The following is a 16,333-nucleotide window of genomic DNA, read 5'->3' as shown; positions in this document are numbered from 1 at the left end:
CCGTACAATTCTATTAAAATCTAAGTACATAAACATGATAAACATAAAATTACAATAAATTATTGACAGATGTGCAACACATTACAAGATTCAGGTGCATAGGAATGTTTGTCACTAGGTAAAGAGGTAGACCATAAAACAAATAATTTCACACACAGAAATTAACGATTAAAGATCATCATTGGTTCAGTACGTGTATCACATGTCTCTAGCACACAATAGTCAGGTATATGCTTCGTTTATAGAGCACCCCCAACTTTCTCGTAAAAGAGGAGGGGGAGGGGGTGAAGCAGGTGCCCGTCCTTCGCGGTGCGGTTTTTGTGACTCCCACATCAGGGCGAGGTACAGTTCAGGGCCTGGTTAATCATATCCACGGTATTACCTGACGGCTTAAACTGAATAACCACCACAGCATAGGTCACTATACTGCCAGCAAACTGGACAAAGGAAAAAAGGGAGACTGAGTATTGATTTTAAATAAGTAATACATGTATATCATTTTTACAAGATGTCAAACTAATTACGATTTTTTTTTTACTCAAGTCATGTGCTTTTTAAAAGTCGGAATTTTTTCAATCTCAATTTTTAGCGTTTTTTTGCAAAGTTGCTGTCTTAGAATTGTTCCTTACTCAGTTAAAGTGTGCCGTCAAAATTTTTCCTTGTAGGAGACAATATACAGGTATAAAGAACAACTTACTGTGATGATGGTTGGCTTGTCAATCGTAAATAAACCAAACGCCGTGAAGCCGATAGGGTGACTGGTCAGCTGTGTCAGAAAGGTGGTCATCTACAAAAAATGGAAAGGACTCTCTTATTGATGATAACTAGTCCATATATTCAGAATCGTCCAGAAGTATGAAACAGACCTAGTTACCTGAATACTTTCCCCTGGCGACATGTTACGTAAATCTATAGTGTAGATACTGGCTAATACAGCATGGGCCTGCAAAAATGACAAAGGAATATTAAGAATTGGTTTGAAGAAATAACAATGTGAATAATAAGTTATGGCCTGTAAAAATGTCAAGGGAAAACTAAGTTTGGGTCTGCAAAAATGTCAAGGGAAGAGTGAGCATGAGCCAAAAATGACAACAGTAAATAAGGTGCATTTCCAAACATGCAACTATAACAGATTTTACATTATCCAATTGCCATTTATTAATTCTTAGACAAGCATGGATGATAAGTTGCCCAGAACATATTTGGAGACAGAGAGTCCAATATGTTTAAAGACCAGTTCAAGAATATCATTCGAGCACACTGATTTTGAATTCATGGAAAATGAGCTCATCTTCCCATGCAGCGCTTCATATAATATGGGCAAAGTAAAATTCACATGTACATGTTTCTTTAATTCAAAGACTTAAGATACTACTTGATATAAAAAATCAGTAGTTGAAGAAGCATGTGTAATGATTTAACTACTCCTATTTGATTTTTAAATGTAATCACGTAATATTTTTCAACTACATGTATTGTGAATGCCTAATTGTAAAGAAAAAATTAAACACCAATTCTGAAACTTTGTAGTAATAAATCTACCGATCGTAGAGGATAACAAATCGTTTTATTAAAGCAAGATTATTATTTCTTTAACCTTAATAGCAGATGCCGAAGAAAGTTGTGTTTATTTATTGAAGATAAGCAGAAATCTTTAACAGGTGCCAAGCATAAAATTTTGTTTATAATTCTAGTTATACGGCATGTGCATCGATTGTATAGTTTACAATAGAATTGACAATTGTCAAAATATTTATTCATTCCGTGTACTTTAACAATGAATTGAGTTACAAAGACGCGTAAATAGTTTCCAATAATTAACTGTGATGAGGAAATACCTTTGTTTTTCTAATTTGAACTTGATGAACCGGGATAGCTCATTCTTTGGTTTTGAGCTAATATTAAGGTATATTAACATATATAAGAACAAGATGTGTTTGTGAAACACTGATGCCCCCATATGACAACATAGCAAAGATTATGCTTTTCTTAAATGAAAATTTAAATAATTGGCACCAAAAGAAGGGTATTCTCACTAGAAAACAATTGTGAAATTTAAAAGTAAGCCAATGTTTAAGTTTTTTTTAATAAGTACAAAAATCTCCAAGGTCAAGGTCAATGTAATTAGTATCGAATGAAAGGTTTTGCCACATAAAATACTTATGTAGAGCATGAAAGCCCTAGCCCTAATTGTTCAGAAGTTATGGCCAACGTTCAATTTTTAAAAAGTAGGTCAAACTTCAAGGTCAAAGGGTCAAAGTTCTTGTTATCAAATGAAAGGTCTTGTCATGAGGATCAAATACATAAAGTATCAAAGCACTAGCCCTAACTCTTTAAAAATTATGGTCAAGGTTTGCTTTTTAAATTAGGTCAAGGTCAAAGGATCAAGGTACTTGGTATCCAATGAAGGGTCTTCTGCTCACAAGAATTACATATATGAAGTATGAAATCCCCATCCCTTACCGTTCAAAAGTTATGGCCAAGATTAAAGTTTTTTCACAAGTACGAAAATCTACAAGGTCAAGGTCAAAGGGTCAAGGTTGTTGGTGTCCAGTAAAAGGTCTTTCAACAAACATTACATTATGTGAGGTGTAAATGTCCTGGTTTCTACTGTTCAAAAGATATGGCCAAAGTAAAAGTTCAAAATTTTCATGTAAAAGTGGGTCAAACTCCAAGGTCAAAAGGTCAAATTTGGTGGTACCCACAGAAAGGTCTTGTCATAAGAAATACACATATGAAATATGAAAGTCATAACTCCACTAAATGAAAAGTTATGGGCAAGGTTAAATTTTTTGCGGACAGAGAGACAGTCGGACACGACAAAAACTATATACCCCCGAAACTTCGTTTACGGGGGCATAAAAATCTTTATTATGTGGGTTAAAAATTATGCTGGCATTTATCAAAAATAAATATTAAAGTAGATACATGTAAAGCTCAAAGAAACGGGGACTGTATTAGTTTTCTGCTTAAAGTGCAAGTAAATGTTGCATTCATAATATCGGTCCGTCAGTTTTCAGAGGGTCTTGGGGACCTGATGGTACGTGGACTATACTGACCTCGTGGTTGACTACACCTCCCGCCATGAAGACACAGATGATCTGAATGAAGCTGAGACCCACGGACCACCAGGTGGCGGCGTATGCAAAGGTGTTCACAGTCTTAAACAAGACAAAGTACAGTGTGAAAATGATCAACGGAATAATGGTCGCAATCGTCACCAGCACGTACATGGAGAAGATGTCGTCTGCCGTGTAGAGCATGTCCAACAACTTCATGTGTTGTAGACGAAAGTTCTCTATGTCTCCATTGAATTTCCCGTCACTGGTTATGGCGCCGACAAACTTTTTCTTGAAATGTCGGAAAGCTATGTATATGATATAGCAGGCGATGACAAACATGGCTGTCAACAGAAACCACACAGAGACGAAGTAGTAGTAGACGATCATCTGGACGATTTTGATGATGATAGACACCGCATCCTGTGGTGGCGGCGGTCCAGAGCTTGTGATAAAGTACATTCCAATCCCCATAAATCCAAACGATGCCAGCAACCAACAGGTGTACAGAATGCAAGTCGCAATAGAGATTCTTCGGGGTGTCTTTGAATGTTTGAAACCAAGACTTTTGGACAGCGCGTCCCATTTCTCGAAGAAAGCATTCCAATACTTACAACCTATAATATTGTTCAGAGCGTAACAGGCCGCCTGTAGGAACCAAGTACATGTAATAATTTCATTACAGACCATTCCATCCAAACTGGTAGCGTCCTTGAACGTGGTCAGAGAACTCCCGAAATTTCCCAGAAGGATCAGAAACACGACGATGTCGTACACCAGCCAGAACGAGCACTTGCTCTTCTTACTTTTGGTTGTCGGACTCTCCTCGTTCTCGTGTCCGTCGTCACTTTTCGCTTCTTTTGTTTTAACACCATGTAGAAGACCCGCCACCTTCAAAATCCACAAAAGGAACCGGAAGGACCATTTCAGGCCTCGACCTTCCTCCACGGTCCACGCCGCCCGCAGCGAGTTCTTCCTGTCTTCCATCACTGGTACCACAATGGTAGGCATGAGGTTCGGAAGGCACGGGGCGATATATTGGGGAGCTCAGATCACAGATATATACAATGAAAATTCAAATAAATAAATCTACATTTACTAGCATCAACAGACATGTGTTAGCGATTAAAGCGTTTCTTGAATATCTCTCCCACTAAGAAAAGTGATTGAAGATGGCCAAAGATTTTATTTCCCTTTTCTTTGTAAAGCTGATCGAAGTAATGCATGATGAATCTGTATTTAATTTGCTCGTTGTATTCTTTAAACACACTTCAGAAAAGAGAGATGTGTACTTGTTGTACTTGCATCGTTTTTGTAGTGACAGAGTGTTTACTTATGGCCACTGGGACGTTCCCTGAAGATAGGAAACGTGATCCTGTTCCAATAGCCCGACGTCAGGACCGGAAGTAGAACTTGTGTCCTGTTTCCATCAACTCACGTGTTAATTTGCAACATCATACCCATATAATAAAAAATTAAAGAACATCATACCCAAAGTTAAATACTGCTTTGTATAATAAGGGAAAATGTTTTCGTTATACAGTATTATTAAATTATGATAGACGGTAATGTATCAGTCTAAAAGTGCACAGGAAAGTGCAGTTGTAATACGAGATCTTGCAGCCTCGGCACTGACTGCGCAAGTGCCAACAATAGGTCTAGCAGATTGGCACTTTCTCGTCCGAAGATCATGAAACGGAATTAGACTTGAGTCATTGAAAGCAGACAACACCACTTTGATCAGACCATCTTTAATAAAAAATGTTTGGTTGCCCCCTCCCTCCCGATCGACTGACTAAAAATGGTCCGACTTAAAAAAAATTTTTTTATTACATTCCAGAACACGATATTTTATCTTTTTATTCCTCTTATCCCGTCCACAAAAACACCGAAATTTTCTGGATTTTTTTACCATCTACATACCGACCCATTAACTTTACCCTGAGTTGGGAGAGGGCAAGCAAATATTATTTTAAATATGGCCTCATGAAATTTGTTTAAAATCATGCTTTTTGGATAAATTAACTTCTACAACGCAGTTAAGGGTTTCATGCCAGCTCTTTTGTAAGGACATAAAAAAGTTAATTTTAGCTTTTATCTCCCTCCCTTACTTACATGTAATTGGGACGATATTTTTTCCAATTTTATTTAAAAGAATAATTTTTTTACCACAGATGAACGAGGGGTGTCACGGATTTGAACTTTCATATACATAATAATAGCTTATGTTGATTTACGAATAGTATAATTTTTCACTTGTATTATTGCTAGCGCTCTCGAGCGCTAGCAACTACGTTAGTCCAAATTCCTTGAATACGCATGCTCGGCCGTCATGGTCGTGCATTCTGGGAAAACTGTGAAAAACTACTACAGATAGACCGTACGATAACAACTTCGTTGTATCGTGTTCTAGCATGAAATAACTGTTTATTTATTGTGTAACTTACACTTTAAAGATATCTTCATATTTATAAATTCCAAATTCTGGGGTTTTTTTTTTGCTGACGTAAAATCCCGAATCATTATCTGATTGTTCTAAACAATGACAAGGGAGGTTGTTGATGTTTTGTTTTGTTTTGTTTTTTGTTTTCTTTTTTTTACATCTAAGCACAATTAAAGATAGATTCTAATTTCTGATTGGTCAATTCAGCCAATCTTACAAATTCCAGAAACATATATAAGCATGAATTTACACTGAAAATAACGAAAAAATCCACTATTTGTGTTTAAAAAATTCTGATGTGTATGGCTTTTAACCAAACATATCTTGACAAAGATGACCCAAAGGACCAATAAAGCTACTTCACATGCGTTCCAAGCTCTCTGGACTCGTTACACGACAAACACTTTGAGTTAAATTCTGTATTCCTTTCAGCTCCCATGTATTTTCTTTGCTACATTGCCAAGAAATCTCTTCTTTAAATCAGCTCATACATGCAATGTCTCAATCGGCATCTTCTTCATATTATACAGAGCCCCCCCCCCCCCTCTCCAGTAAAAGTCATATATGTTCCGTTGCGCCAAAACTCCAATAGGTCACCCCCCCCCCCCTTATTTCTTAACCTTTGTGTCTATAACATACGCCTCACAGAACAATAATAACATTATCACTCTCCAGCCTTGATAAAAATTAAAGAATTCAGCAAAATAAATCACTTGATCACGGATCTTCTTTTCTGTGTTTAAAAAATGCTACGGCGCTAGCTCACCTATCTTTTTAAAAGATAAACTTGTATTTACATTATGTTGTATAATATAAATCGCTCATCAGAGGGCGTTCTCCGTAAGCTTCACTGAACACCTCTGTTGGAGCAGAGCGTAAAACGCCCTCTGGTGAGAGATTGGTAAAACATAAATAATGAAATGAAAAACAACCCATACAAACATGTACAAATATACGTCCGTAACCGTGGAAACCAAAGACTTTTACCTTACTAGTTATAACTAGTCAGTAAAGGGTTAGGAGAGGGAATTTCAAAATGATTTTTACACAACCTAAAGAAGGTAATGCTAAAAGTGGTAATTTGTTATAACAGATTAATAGTTCCTTCTATTAAATAACAATTTTGTAATTAACTAATCACATTTTTTTTTTAAAACATATTACTTTAAAGTTTTTAACACTTATAAAAGATACTGCTGTAGCCCTAATACATGTATGGGTCCACTAAAGAGACAGGTGATAAATTGTGCAAAGTTTGTAACCTTTCAAATGTACACCATGTACACTGGAGGACAATTACAGTGTAAATATGATGAATATATACAATGTAGAGGGATAGAAAGAGAGAGATGCCTGAGCTAAATCTATTATCTAATTTTACTTTCAAAATATAAATAACAGTACACCAATGTTGAACATCTCTTGGTTTCATTTTTTACACACTTTCTCTAATTTTAATTTGTAAATGCTATTCACAATATTGTCAACTTATCACTGCCATTGATCATAAAACACTGTTCCCTTTTTGGAAAATAATTTATTTTTCATGGCTTCAAAAGAAAACAGTTCTGATATTCACTTAAAATTGTCTTAATGTCTCTGCTATCACACTAATCACTCCAGTTCCTGTAACACAGGGGTGTTACTAATGTCCCCCACAGCTGAGGCAGTGGATGGACTCGCTTTCATTTTCTCTGCAAACTGAAAGTTTAAAAAAAATTATTATTTCTCTACTTTGGTAATAATCTATTTAAGAGAGATTTAACAGCTAATTTAAAATAAAATTTATTTATTTATCATATTTTAACTTTGCTTTGAAGTTATTCAAGTATGAAGTAAATCTTCATAAATTTTGTTATGATAGATACATGTGTATATAAAATGTATTCATTTATGTCTGGTTTTTCTTCCTTTTAACCATAGAGATGTTTCAATCAGACTTTCAAGTTAGATTGTCTTTTTAGTGATAAATTTATTTCTATTATTCATAATATATGCTTGCTCTTTACTTTATTTCTTTTCACAGTTTGATGTATCTTTGTTAATTTCCTACCTTAGCAACATCTTGTCTACTGATCTGGTCAATTTGTGAGAATATAGAGTTAAGATCCAGGGCTTTCCCTCGTGTTCCTACTTCATAAATCAAGTTAGCGTCCTTCTCAGCATAGAAAGCATAGGCAGATTTTAATTTATTTCTGAAAAAAGATAGTGTAAACCAATAACTGCAATTCACAGCAAATAAACTTTTAATTACCTGTTTAGCACATAAAATTATACTTAAAAACTCTAAAACAAAATCTTCTCTCTTTGATTTTCTTAAAATAGTTTTGCCGTAATTGGAAGTAAGCCAAGCTGAGTATCTGCTGACTTTATATGGTAAAGTTTAGAATGGTGAGGGAAGGGGGAGGGGGGTACACCTACTTGGCGTCCTCTACGTCCTTGGCTGCCACGTCATTGACTGTCTGGTTAAAGGCTTTGTTAGCTGCTTCTACTGACTGTAAATACAGATCTTTACAGATTACAAGAGGCCCATGGGCCACATCACTCACCTGAGCAATGTGGATAGGAAAAAAAGGAGAAATCAGTTTATTGTTGAAAAGTTTAAACCCAGTACTGGGCAGTAGTGGTCTAAACCAATCCTTAAAAGGGAGATGGTATGATTTGAACAAACTTGAATCTTCACTAACTTAGGATGCTTGCATATTTCTTTAATTACCTGTGGCTTTATTGCCCTTGACATTTGAACTTCATTTGGCCCCGCCCTAAAAGGGGTCTGTTAACAAAATTGAATCTACACTACCCAAGAATGCTTCCATATGAATAGGACTAATCATGGCTTTGCTATTCTTGAAAAGTCTTTAAGGATTTTAAAGATTTTTTCTACATGCTTCTATGTAAAACTTGGATTCCATGTTGTGGCCCCACCCTACCCCTTGGGGTCATGATTTAAACAAAAATTGAATGTCCACTACCTGAGGATGCTTCCATAAAAATATAATCATTCATGCCTTTACTATTCTTGAGAAGAAGATTTTTCCTATATATTTCTATGTAAATCTTTGATCGGCCATTTTGGCCCCGCCCTACCCCCAGGGGTCATTTTCAAAATTGAATCTACACTACCTGAGGATGTTCCTCTCCATATTTCCTGGCACAGTGTTTCTTCAGAGAAGATTTTTAAAGAATTTTCCTATATATTTCTATGTAAATCTTTGAGGCCATTGTGGCCCCGCCCTACTGAGGGTCATGATTTAACAAACTGTTACACTACCAGGATGCTTCCCTATAAGTTTCATCTTTCCTGGCACTATGTTAGAAGAAGATTTTTAAAGAATTTTCCTATATATTTCTATGTAAAACTTTGGGCTTGTGGCCCCGCCCTAACATGATTTGAACAAACTTGAATCTACACTACCTGAGGATGTTCCCTAGTTTCATTTTTCCTGGCACAGTGGTTCTTGATTTTTAAAACATATAAATTTTCATTTCTTAGTAATTTCATTTGAACAAACTTGAATGCCCTTCACCTAATTTTGTGCCAAGTTTGGTTGAAATTGGCCCTATATAAAGAAGTTGAAAATAAAAGTTTATGACCACGAATTTCTTGTTAAAAACAGGAAGAGAATTTGAAATGCCAACAAATGATATAAAGATATTTCAGGGATATGTTTCAACACTTTCTCCTGCTTTATTCAATTAAAACTGTTAAACTGTTTAATGTCATTGTAATTGTACATTGTCCTGATTTTACACATTTAGAGCCTGTTAAACCCCACTACAACTTCACGGTAATCGTAGCTTGTCCACATTTTCTTACCTTCCTCATGTCCTCTCCGTTGCCTTTCACAGCATAACCAAACAATCCAGAGTCACTGAAGTTTATGTTGATAGCAGCTGCCTGTAGTTAAAGGAATCTAGTTAAAGGCATTGAACAGAAAGAATATACATGTAGCTAGATTTTCAATATAAATTAAGTAATTATTGGAACATACAGTTTAATTTCTGAACTGTTTGAACTGAACTGTCTGAATAATTAAGTAATTATTGGAACATACAGTTTAATCTCATGTTAGTTTGCCTCACACGTAAAATAAAGTTTACTGCACATTCTCTGGAAGCAAATTTCTACTTACCGTGCAGCTATTGTTGCTGGCCTGGGCCACTGCAGTGCAGAGTTTGTTGCTGTGTTCACTTACCATGCAGCTGTTGTTGCTGTGTTTACTTACCGTGCAGCTGTTGTTGCTCGCCTGGGCGACTGCTGTGCTGAGTTTGTTGCTGTGTTTACTTACCGTGCAGCTATTGTTGCTGGCCTGAGCGACTGCTGTGCTAAGTTTGTTGCTGCCTCCTCCTGATCCGTATTTGACCTGTACTCCTGTTCCTAGGATCATCTGGAGTATTCCGGAGGCCAATAGCTCCTTCTCATTGCTGAAGCTAAAATTAATCATATATGATAGGAATGATAAATGCTTCAGAAAAATAATCAGCATGATAAGACTTTTAAACAGTCCTAAAAAGTTGGAATATTCAATCAAATTTTATGTAAATAACAATTCACAGAAAGCTTATTCCATAAAGTGTGATATGTTTAAAAGGCTACTCATCAAAAGAATCTTACCTAACGCCTTCCTTAGCAAAGAGGAAAGTAGCTCCAGGTGTTTTTGTTCTGGTGCGAAGTTCACCTAAAGATATTTAAAGTTATTTAGTGACTTAACTTGCAGAAAAAAAATCAAGTACTCAATCAAGGGCATAAAGAAGAAAATAAAAACACAAATATCACACCTCTTTTCCATAACCAATCATACCTCCATAATATTTAGCAGGTAATTGTGGGATTTTGAAAATATCCTCCATGTCTACGATTTCTACCTCTGTCTTCTTGGGAACAGAGAGGGCAAGGTCAGCTTCACCGTAGTCAAATGAGATCCGCCCCTGGGGGTTCTCTAACAGGTCCAGCACTTCCTCGTAGACTTGGTCCAGTGTTTCTAGTGGTTCCACAAATTTCTCTAGTTGATCCTGCTGAACGCCTGTACCCACCACCATCATGTCTTCCCCTCTGTAGTGGTCAATCATAAAGTACTTCATCTGAAATAACATAACAATTAAAGAGGGATGCTGTAAATATCGTCAAGATTACATTAGTACTTACATCAAAGGGATGAGGTCAAGTTTATATTTTAAAAGATTTTTTACAAAGAGCATAGATCAGGCAATGTGGACAAAGCTGGGGAAAAAAAAGGCTGCCGAGAACAGAGTGTGATGGAGAACTGTTGCTGAGGCCCTATGTTCCAGGAACCAAAAGGAACAACGAGAGACAGATCATTAAAGCCAGACAATCTATTTTTAGTATGTCAGGCAAGCTTTGGGCAATTTCGGACTTCAGAGATCATACTTGGAGTACACAAAAGACACTAAACAGTAAATATTAATAACGATGTACTTCATAATTCATTTAATCATTTGTATATTTATTGAATTATGTGCACAAACAAATCTACTGAATTCTGCATCCACAAACTACCGTAAATTGAAAATGCATATTCTTACTATCCTTGCAATAATCTCCTATGCAAAACAAGCTGCTTTATGAACTAGAAAACTGACCAGTCAGCAAGGGCCCCGCCATGGGGTAGAATTAATAGGGTGCAGCTTACGGAATGATAAAAAAATGTACGAAGAATAAGCAACAGCAACTGTATTCTTAAAATTTCAAGATAATTCCTGAATATTCAAAAACCTGAAAATAATATCCTTGTATTTACATTAGGCAGTAAAAAACAACTTAACATTGAATGTATATTTAAACAATTATCATGATTATGAGGCATGTGTTATATAAAATGCCAGCCTTCAATGAATGCAAATATCATGAAGGCTTGACCTTAACTTCAAACAAACAGCAGTTGCAGACAAGGGGTTTCATTAATCTTAAAGTGACAGATAAAGATAAGCCTACTGAATTTTCTGCAGCAGGCTACCCAAGGGATTAATTGTATTCTCTCATCATTTTCTTCTTAAGTTACAATAAGAACTTTTTCAGTTTAATGATAAAATGGTGTTTTTATACAACTATCCTAAAAATTAATAATATTCTTGAATTAACATAAAGTGAAAAAAGTAAATCAAAAAATCTTCTTTAATCTATTTCTTGTTATTAGAATTCAAAGAAATCATAACTTTTAAACAAAAATAAATTATAAATATTTATATTTAAATCCACATTTCAGAGTGTTCATAGCATTTCAAATTGACTTAACTTCAAAACAGACTTCATTTGCAGACAGAGGTGGTAATTCATCTCAATTTGACAGATAAAGATAATGCTCTGGATTTTCTTCAGGAGGAAAGCTAATTAATCCCAAGGGACTCATAGAAGCATTCAGTTTACAATGGCAACATCTTCAGCAGTTATCTATCTTTGCCACTGCTTTTGTATATAAAGTTAAGGAATCTACCCCACCACCCCAGCTCCAAACCAGGGGACATAGAGAACCAAACTTAGCATCAAAATATGTATTTCTGCCTACTGAACTACCATTTTTATTGGGCAACCATAAAAAAAGTGTGTTGTAGTTAAGGAATTGAGAAGCAAACTTAGCATCAAAATATGCATTTCTGCCTACTGAACTACCATACCAAATTTGAACTTGATTGGGCAACTATAAAAAAAGTTATTAGAAAAAAACAGAAAATTTGTGGACGGAAGAGTGACAGACGGACAGACAGACAGACAGACAGACAGACAGACAGACAGACGGACGGACAGACAGAGTGATTACTATAGGGCACCCGCAAATCCTTGCGGGGCCCTAATTATTATTGCTTTTTCCAAATCCTCTGATTTTGTCAATTGTTTGAAAAATCATAAACTTATAGCCATTTTCTCTCTGTGTTCTGCTCTTGTGTACTTTAAAACATTCCCAGTGTGGGTCTTACCATTTCACCATCAACATTGCCAACCATAGAGTCAGGACAATACACAGAGTTCCCAAGGTTGTATCTGTACGCAGCTTTGTGAAGATCTTCAAAAGCCACTGTAACACATAACATTACATTATCATAACATCAGTATACAGTTAAATGTCATCAATCACAAAAATATTCAGGGTTTAAGTCCATACATCTGTCCTATCAATCACTGTAAGGATAGAATGCACTTTACCGGTACGGCCGCCATTTTGATTCTAGATCCGCGCGTGAAAGTGCGCGGCGTAAAAACTTAGCAACGTATCAACTATGATGGGCGATGCCATTTTGTTGTGTAAGAAACTCTCGAAGCAAGAAAAAAGATATCTAAATGGGTTTTCGCTTTTTAAAGCGGGGGTGTGGGGCGGCAGCCCCCAATACGTAAAAAAATGAATAAAACAAACTTACCTTAGTCGTTAGATAAATCTGCGCTAAGACTATCTCGGAGCCATACGTACGTGTCACTATACATATCGTACATGTTATGATGTAGAACTATTGCGTCTTTTTTTGCACTGAGTTGTAAATACGTTTTTAATGGTGATGAAGGAGATAAACGTCAATTTCTAATTATAGCTACTATCCTAGTGCATTCTTGTTTTAGTAGAGATTTCCTATATAACTGCATTCCATGTAGTCTCAATGATTGTAAAGTATCCAGTGTTTTGCAAATTGAAATCTCTAGATTTTTTAGTTCGTAAATAGGATATGTTAGATTAACGGCAGCTCTGTTTCCAAAATCTAAGATGTGTCTTTTACGTTTCATTTTTCTTATACTGCCGATTGCTGTTTCTCGAAACAAGACCGTCCTCACTGCATGTTTACAAGTTTTGCATCCATGTATCAACATTTCCAAACACTAAGGATCACATTTATCGCTAAAATTTCCAAAAATTCTAGAATGCTGCAGTCAGTCAATTAAAAATATTTCATAGAAAACACAATACAAATTATCGTAAATAAGGTGCATGTTGAATTTGTTTACAATCATTAGAGTGGAAGTCAAACTTTCTATTTCACGTCACCATACCAATCACAGCACTGAAATAAGTCACGTGCTTAAAACTCACGACTTTGGAATGTGGCCGACAGAATGAAGGTGAATGGTTTGTTTTGAAAGTGCTTTTAGTTTTAATTAATAACTTCGTTAATTAAACGAAGTTTATTAATATGAAAAATGACGAGGAATTCAAAAAATAATTTATTTTTGCATTTTATTGCCTTTTTAGCGAAATCGTCACGCTAACGCGTGACTCTCTTATAGAGAAAGAGCACGTGCTATTTCCATATTATTTGGACGTACCGGTAAAGTGCAGTTGTCCCCACTGTAAGAACATTAATGGAGTCTGAATACAGAGTATACATAATGTAATCAGAAAAATACAAACTCTGGTCATTATTGGCTTTATACTGGGCCAAATCTTCTACGACTCGCCATTCACAGGGCTTCAAGAACCACTTCTCAAAAGTGGGCTTTGTTAAAATGGCACCCAAGTATTTCACAAAGCCTTCCCTGTTAAAATAAGAACATTTAAATATTTAATCAAATAATTTGTTGCACATTCACATATCTTATTGGATATTAAAGAATTATTTTTTTTAATTACGACAGGCTTTACATTGAAAGAAAATCTTTAACATGAATCAAAGCAGACCTTCTTTAAAATAAGGAGTTTATGAGAACTAAAATATCTGGTCAAAATATTCTTTTATTTACAAATAATTGATAAAAGAGTAATAAATTAAAAGTTTTCTGTTTTCAAAAGAGCCTTAAATACTTACAACTCTGATGTTGGACCCTCAATTGTATAAATCATATGTTCTCTTGTGGTCTGAACACTATGGTAAATAAACAAAACTTGTTCAGTACTGAGTACTTTCCATTACATTTTAGTTTTTATAAATATTATTCATTTGATTTCTGTAATACAACTAGATTTTTTCTTCAAATACAATTTTATCAATAAACTGACATTTTAGCAACATGTTCATATCCTAAATCTAAATGACTAAGTCAAAACTTTCATTTGTATTTACCTTAAGTTGCCACCAGCTTCATCTATGTTTTTTATTAGTCTAAACCCAGAGAAAGGTCCTGTGTTCTAAAAAGATAGACAAAAGATGAAATATAATCCAAGTTGACAGGACTCTATTTTTAGTGAGAACAATAATCGTGTTAAAATTGATGCTAGTTACCTCCTCATGAAAGAGAGCGGGTCCTTCAGTCAAATAAAAAATGAGAAAAGTTTACAGATGACATTGATGATGGGCACTCTTTGATTAGAAAAGCTCTTCAATCAAGCTTTTGTCTTATGTGACCTGAAAGTCAATCCAATGTCACCTGTAAATTTTTCTCATTTTTTATTTAACTAACTATGTCCAAAAAAAGCTTGTCAAATAAAAAAAATTACTTGACAATTAATTTGCTTAAAACTTGTCTGATTGGACAAGTGATTTTTTATGTAAAGAAGTCTTCAAATAATAATAATAATATTAAAAAAAAAACAACAACTATTGAATTAAAGTTATAGAATAAAAACGGAAGCAACATAAACCCAATTTCTGATTATATCAATTTTTTCTATGTTTCAGTTCACACTTGAATTCGATGTCTGCAACCTAATTGAAGCCATACTTTTGCATGGCGTGGATCTTACGATGTTTGCGATTTTAGAATATATTAGATTGATATTACAGATTCACTTGCGAACATTTATGTTGTTGTCAGCTATCTAGATATAATTTTGTTTTATAAGTGTTTGTCTAAATCAATAACAACATCAATAAATCAACCACCTTTAATTTTTTAATTTAAGTAATTGTTTTCAAGATATTCATTGAAAAATGAACCAGTGAAGTTGAACTGTATTTTGGACAAGCAAATATCTTGGTCACTTGTCCGAATGGACAAGTAGGAAAAAAAGTTAATGTCGAGCCCTGTCCATTGCAAAACTTAAAATAAATACATTATAGAAATAGTACTTACCCCCTAGTACACTTGGAGCGAATGCACTGGGGTAATGTGGTACTCTCTATATAAAATGTACTTACACCGAGTGGAGTTGTACTGGGGTAATGTGATACTCTCTATAGTAAATGTACTTACACTGAGCGCGGTTGCTCTGAGGTAATGTGATACTGTCTATATAAAATGTACTTACAATGAGTGCGGTTGCTCTGAGGTAATGTGATACTCTCTATAGTAAATGTACTTACACTGAGTGCGGTTGCTCTGAGGTAATGTGGCACTCTCTATAGTAAATGTTCTTACACTGAGCGCGGTTGCTCTGAGGTAATGTGGCACTCTCTATAGTAAATGTACTTACACTGAGTGCGGTTGCTCTGAGGTAATGTGGTACTCTCTATAGTAAATGTACTTACACTGAGAGCGGTTGCTCTGAGGTAATGTGATACTCTCTATAGTAAATGTACTTACACTGAGCGCGGTTGCTCTGAGGTAATGTGGTACTCTCTATAGTAAATGTACTTACACTGAGAGCGGTTGCTCTGAGGTAATGTGACACTCTCTAGTAAATGTACTTAACTGAGCGCAGTTGCTCTGAGGTAATGTGGTACTCTCTATAGTAAATGTACTTACACTGAGCGCGTTGCACTTTTAATGTGGTACTCTCTTTAGTAAATGTACTTACACTGAGAGCGGTTGCTCTGAGGTAATGTGATACTCTCTATAGTAAATGTACTTACACTGAGTGCAGTTGCTCTGAGGTAATATGGTACTCTCTATAGTAAATGTACTTACACTGAGCACGGTTGCTCTGAGGTAATGTGGAACTCTCTACAGTATATGTGCTTACACTGAGCGCAGTTGCTCTGAGGTAATGTGCTACTATCTATTACTAGTAAATGT

At 35.5% G+C, this 16,333-nt stretch overlaps 2 protein-coding genes across 6 annotated transcripts in view; both read right to left on the bottom strand.

The window, feature by feature from the left end:
* Nucleotides 1-292: 292 nt before the first annotated feature.
* LOC134268038 (gustatory and pheromone receptor 39a-like) lies at nt 293-4,250 on the bottom strand. The gene is made up of 4 exons (XM_062750243.1): nt 3,060-4,250; nt 875-943; nt 698-787; nt 293-437 (listed from the first exon to the last, which is right to left on the bottom strand). The coding sequence occupies exons 1-4, from the start codon at nt 4,068-4,070 to the stop codon at nt 333-335; spliced, it is 1,275 nt and encodes a 424-aa protein (XP_062606227.1). The 5' UTR covers nt 4,071-4,250; the 3' UTR covers nt 293-332.
* A 2,773-nt stretch (nt 4,251-7,023) lies between these two features.
* LOC134268046 (cytochrome b-c1 complex subunit 2, mitochondrial-like) overlaps nt 7,024-16,333 on the bottom strand; it is a 48,939-nt gene continuing 39,629 nt past the window's right edge. For 2 of the 5 annotated variants that reach the window (XM_062750255.1, XM_062750256.1), the window contains exons 2-13: nt 15,682-15,710; nt 14,503-14,567; nt 14,248-14,304; nt 13,854-13,978; nt 12,436-12,533; nt 10,305-10,584; nt 10,118-10,181; nt 9,792-9,933; nt 9,320-9,400; nt 7,924-7,997; nt 7,556-7,697; nt 7,024-7,203 (exon numbers count right to left, since the gene is read on the bottom strand). In XM_062750255.1, the coding sequence (XP_062606239.1) occupies nt 7,117-7,203; nt 7,556-7,697; nt 7,924-7,997; nt 9,320-9,400; nt 9,792-9,933; nt 10,118-10,181; nt 10,305-10,584; nt 12,436-12,533; nt 13,854-13,978; nt 14,248-14,282 (1,128 nt within the window). In that variant the 5' untranslated portion in view covers nt 14,283-14,304; nt 14,503-14,567; nt 15,682-15,710 and the 3' untranslated portion in view covers nt 7,024-7,116. Of the gene's footprint in view, nt 7,204-7,555; nt 7,698-7,923; nt 7,998-9,319; nt 9,401-9,791; nt 9,934-10,117; nt 10,182-10,304; nt 10,585-12,435; nt 12,534-13,853; nt 13,979-14,247; nt 14,305-14,502; nt 14,568-15,571; nt 15,600-15,681; nt 15,711-16,008; nt 16,038-16,333 lie in introns of those variants that run through there. The other 3 variants (XM_062750254.1, XM_062750253.1, XM_062750252.1) reach the window with 3 other exon arrangements.

Source organism: Saccostrea cucullata, unplaced genomic scaffold (genome assembly GCF_032062105.1).
Source record: "Saccostrea cucullata isolate Sc308-1 unplaced genomic scaffold, CSIRO_AGI_Scuc_v1 ctg416, whole genome shotgun sequence".
NCBI lineage: Eukaryota > Metazoa > Mollusca > Bivalvia > Ostreida > Ostreidae > Saccostrea > Saccostrea cuccullata.
Note: the sequence above shows the minus strand (reverse complement) of the source record. Positions and strands in the feature narration are given on the sequence as shown.